Source organism: Pongo abelii, chromosome 20, assembly GCF_028885655.2.
Source record: "Pongo abelii isolate AG06213 chromosome 20, NHGRI_mPonAbe1-v2.0_pri, whole genome shotgun sequence".
Classification (NCBI taxonomy): Eukaryota; Metazoa; Chordata; class Mammalia; order Primates; family Hominidae; genus Pongo; species Pongo abelii.
Genome location: NC_072005.2, coordinates 52,512,436 through 52,517,160, shown reverse-complemented (window position 1 = coordinate 52,517,160; position 4,725 = coordinate 52,512,436). Strand labels below are relative to the sequence as shown.

General features: G+C 57.0%; 1 protein-coding gene across 1 annotated transcript; it reads left to right on the top strand.

The window, feature by feature from the left end:
• Positions 1-1,375: 1,375 nt before the first annotated feature.
• Positions 1,376-4,411, top strand: CCDC8 (coiled-coil domain containing 8). Its single transcript, XM_002829443.5, has one exon. The coding sequence runs from the start codon at positions 2,222-2,224 to the stop codon at positions 3,809-3,811; it is 1,590 nt and encodes a 529-aa protein (XP_002829489.3). The 5' UTR covers positions 1,376-2,221; the 3' UTR covers positions 3,812-4,411.
• Positions 4,412-4,725: the final 314 nt, after the last annotated feature.

Genomic DNA, 4,725 nt, shown 5'->3' with positions numbered 1-4,725 from the left:
TTTTTTTTTTTTTTTTTTTTGAGACGGAGTCTTGCTCTGTCGCCCAGGCTGGAGTGCAGTGGTGCGATCTCGGCTCACTGCAACCTCCACCTCCCGGTTCAAGAGATTCTCCTGCCTCAGCCTCTCGAGTAGCTGGGACTACAGGCACATACCACCACGCCCAGCTAATTTTTTTGTATTTTTAGTAGAGACAGGGTTTCACCGCGTTAGCCAGGGTGGTCTCGATCTCCTGGCCTCGTGATCTGCCCGCCTCAGCCTCCCAAAGGGCTGGGATTACAGGCGTGAGCCACCGCGCCCGGCCATCTTGACTCTTTGGTCGACACAAAAGGCAGACTGTTCTGGATTCAAATCCAAACTCAACCACTCCCCATGGCTGTGACCTTGAGAGTGTGGTTTTATGTCCTTGAGCCTCAGTTTCCTCGGCTGTCTAATGGGAATTGTACTCATGCTACCAGTCTCCTGTTATAGCAAGGATTTCCTGAGTTCATTCATAGAAAGCACTGGGAATGGTGCCTACTACATAGGAAGCGCCTCATAAACCGTGCCTATCCTTAGCCGTCTCATTCTTTTTTCGAAGTTGCAAAATATTTCACTGTAAGATACTACCATAAAATAGAGGCAGTCTCTACTCATGAACTTTTAGGGTTTTTTGTTGTTATTTGTGGGGTTTTTTTGCACTTTTGTTTTTTTGAGACAGAGTCTCCCTCTGTTGCTCAGGCCGGAGTGCAGTGGCACGATCTCTGCAACCTCCACCTTCCAGGTTCACACCATTCTCCTGCCTCAGCCTCCCGCGTAGCTTGGGACTACACACGCGCACCACCACACCCGGCTAATTTTTGTATTTTTTGTATAGACGAGGGTTTCACCATGTTGGCCAGGCTGGTCTCGAACTCCTGGCCTCAAGTGTTCCACCCACCTGGGCCTCCCAAAGTGCTGGCATTACAGGCATGAGCCACCGCGCCTGGCCATGAACATTTAGGTTTATTCATCCACTCAAAAATATGTATTGAGCCCTGACCTGCCAAGCGCCACAGTGGGACTGTTGCAATAAGACCCCGGTACCCATTTCTCTACCCACGCATATAGGTGTACGGGTACCGATAGTCGCGTGAATTTAAAATGCTAATCTATGGTACCAGTGGCTCTCAAAAAGTAGAATCCACTAGCACACCCACCTCCCGGACTTGGCTGGAAACTTGTACATTTCGGATGGCAGGTTTGGGAACCGCTGCCTTTCAGGAAAGGTGCTGACGTGGGCCACTGCCGCTTCGCTGGGAAGCAATGGGCCCAGCTAGGCCCGGGGCGCGGCCACACCCCTGTGGGGGAGGGGAAGGAGGCCGCCCCGAAGGGAGTGGACAGCCCCCCTGTCAGTCTTCCAGAGTCTGGGAGTGTAAGATGAGACGGGGGAAGGTGGGCCTCATTCTGGCGGAGGGCGAGGAGGAACTTCCTGCCCGCGCGCTCCACCGTGCAGAGCTCTAAGCGCGCGGGCTGGCGGGCTGCGGCGAGTCAAGGTCAGCCTGGAGCTGGGTGGCGGCCTGCCTGGGGGCGGGGGACCCTACTGGGGGGCCGGGCTGGGGCCTCCCAGCGCCTCGGCCATATTGAATAGCCTCGACTGGACCGTCTTTGTCTGCGAAGTCCTGTCCCAAGTTCCAGCCGCGTCCCTGGGGCCTGGGGCAGGAAGAGTCACTGGCAGCCCGCGCGCCCCAACTTGGAGCTGGGACACCACGTTTCCAGCTTGGAGTGGGCCTTGAGCCTTAGGACTGACCTCGCCCCCGGCTCACGTAGGCATCCTGGAAATTGATTCCCCCAAGTCCTTGGTGGGGGAGCCGGACTTGGTCAAGACTCTACTTGTTGCAGGCGAAGAGATTGGAGGCGTTTGGCTCGTCCCTGGCTGGGGAGGTGAGACTCTCGGGTCAGCGTTGCTGGAACTCCCCCCATCCAGTCCCTCCCTCAAGACTAAGGGCTACAGTAGTTTGTTGGGGCTCATTGCCCGCTCACCCCAGATATCACCCTGGAGATCTTAAAGACTCTCGAGAAAAGCCACGTGGGGGGCTGGTTCCCCTGGGGCTTCCTGCCGTCCCCCGACTGCCTCATTCTTTGGAGCGTCCCCGATGTCTGCAAAGATGTGGATTTGGACGTCCTCGTGGAAGCTCTGAAGCCCGTGGGGACATTTAAGAAGATCGGCAAGGTGTTCCGCAAGGAGGAGGACTCCACGGTGGGGATGCTGCAGATCGGGGAGGACGTGGACTATTTGCTCATCCCCCGGGAGGTCAGGCTGGCCGGGGGCGTCTGGAGAGTCATCTCTAAACCCGCCACCAAAGAAGCAGAATTTCGGGAGCGGCTGACCCAGTTCCTGGAAGAAGAGGGCCGCACCCTGGAGGACGTGGCCCGCATCATCGAGAAGAGCACCCCGCACCCGCCCCAGCCCCCCAAAAAGCCCAAGGAGCCCCGAGTGAGGAGAGTGCAGCAGATGGTGACTCCTCCGCCCCGGCTGGTCGTGGGCACGTACGACAGCAGCAACGCCAGCGACAGCGAGTTCAGCGACTTCGAGACCTCCAGAGACAAGAGCCGCCAGGGCCCGCGGCGGGGCAAGAAGGTGCGCAAAATGCCCGTCAGCTACCTGGGCAGCAAGTTCCTGGGAAGCGACCTGGAGAGCGAGGATGATGAGGAACTGGTCGAGGCCTTCCTCCGACGACAGGAGAAGCAGCCCAGCGCGCCGCCTGCCCGCCGCCGCGTCAACCTGCCAGTGCCCATGTTTGAGGACAACCTGGGGCCTCAGCTGTCCAAGGCGGACAGGTGGCGGGAGTATGTCAGCCAGGTGTCCTGGGGGAGGCTGAAGCGGAGGGTGAAGGGTTGGGCGCCGAGGGCGGGCCCCGGGGTGGGCGAGGGCCGGCTGGCCTCCACCGCAGTGGAGAGCGCAGGGCTATCATCGGCGCCAGAGGGCACCAGCCCGGGGGATCGCGTGGGAAACGCGGGAGATGTTTGTGTGCCCCAGGCCTCCCCTAGGCGATGGAGGCCCAAGATCAACTGGGCCTCCTTTCGGCACCGCAGGAAGGAGCAGACAGCGCCCACAGGTCAGGGGGCAGACATCGAGGCTGATCAGGGGGGAGAGGCTGCAGATAATCAAAGGGAAGAGGCCATAGCTGACCAGCGGGAAGGGGCTGCAGGTAATCAGAGGGCAGGGGCCCCAGCTGACCAGGGGGCAGAGGCTGCAGATAATCAGAGGGAAGAGGCTGCAGATAATCAGAGGGCAGGGGCCCCAGCTGAGGAGGGGGCAGAGGCTGCAGATAATCAGAGGGCAGAGGCCCCAGCTGACCAGAGGCCACAGGGCGCAGATAACCAGAGGGAAGAGGCTGCAGATAATCAGAGGGCGGAGGCCCCAGCTGACCAGGGGTCAGAGGCTACAGATAATCAAAGGGAAGAGGCCGTACATGACCAGAGGGAAAGGGCCCCAGCTGTCCAGGGTGCAGATAATCAGAGGGCACAGGCCCAGGCTGGCCAGAGGGCAGAGGCTACACATAATCAGAGGGCAGGGGCCCCGGGTATCCAGGAAGCTGAAGTCTCAGCTGCCCAAGGGGCCACAGGAACAGCTCCAGGAGCCAGGGCCCGGAAACAGGTCAAGACAGTGAGGTTCCAGACCCCTGGACGCTTTTCGTGGTTTCGCAAGCGCCGGCGAACCTTCTGGCACACTCCCCGGTTGCCAACCCTGCCCAAGAGAGTCCCCAGGGCAGGTGAGGCCAGGAACCTCAGGGTGCTGAGAGCCGAGGCCAGAGCAGAAGCTGAGCAGGGAGAGCAAGAAGACCAGCTGTGAGGCGAGGGCTAGAGACAGCTCACGGGCCCTCTCTCCAAGTGTGGGAGGGAGAGGTGCTCTTTCTGCCTCTGAACTTGAAAGTGGAGGTGGAGTGCTGGCCACATTTTCACCTAACAACCCTCTTTATTCTCTTGTTAAAGTTTTGTTCATGCATTGATTGTTTTTTTTAATTTTTTTAGAGACAGGGTCTCACTCTGTTGCCCAGGCTGGAGTGTAGTGGCATGATCATAACTCACTGCAGCCTCAAACTTCTGGCCTCAAGTGATCCTCCTGCCTTGGCCTCCCAAAGTGCTGGGATTACAGATGTGAGCCACCACACACACCACCTGATTTAAAAAAAAAAAAAATACTGATTCCTTGTAGCAACCCAAAAAATGTAAAGAAAGAATTCCATACAATGGGGTTGCGTCAGCTATAGTTTTAATTTCCTCAAATGCAACTCAAGGTGCTCAGCTTGATAAAGGGAGAGAGCGAGGGCAGGAGAGAAATTGCCTCCTTTTCCCATCTCTTTTTTGCCTGCACACTTAATGTGGACTGCCTCCTTGGACTTAAAAAGAGGGCTTGAGCCAACACGCAAATAAAGAAACATTTATGAACTGATTTCTTAGCTTTAGACTTGACAATTGACGAATGCTCTGGGGGTGACCTGGCCCTTGCTGTCCGTTCCACTCCCATCCTTTATGATGGAGACACCTGTGTTTATGTTGTCACTTTGCTTGCCATCCTCATGCCCCGGGCTCTGCTGGTTTGGAGGGGACAGGGCCCTTGGTTTGCACACCTCACCCAATCTTGGTTATAAGGTACAGTAAAAGCGTCTGAAAAAATGTATTCAAAACACAGATTCTGGGGCCCTCGGTACCAGAGATGTGGATTTGCTAGCGGTGCCTGTGTGGCTCTGAATTTTGTTTGCATCA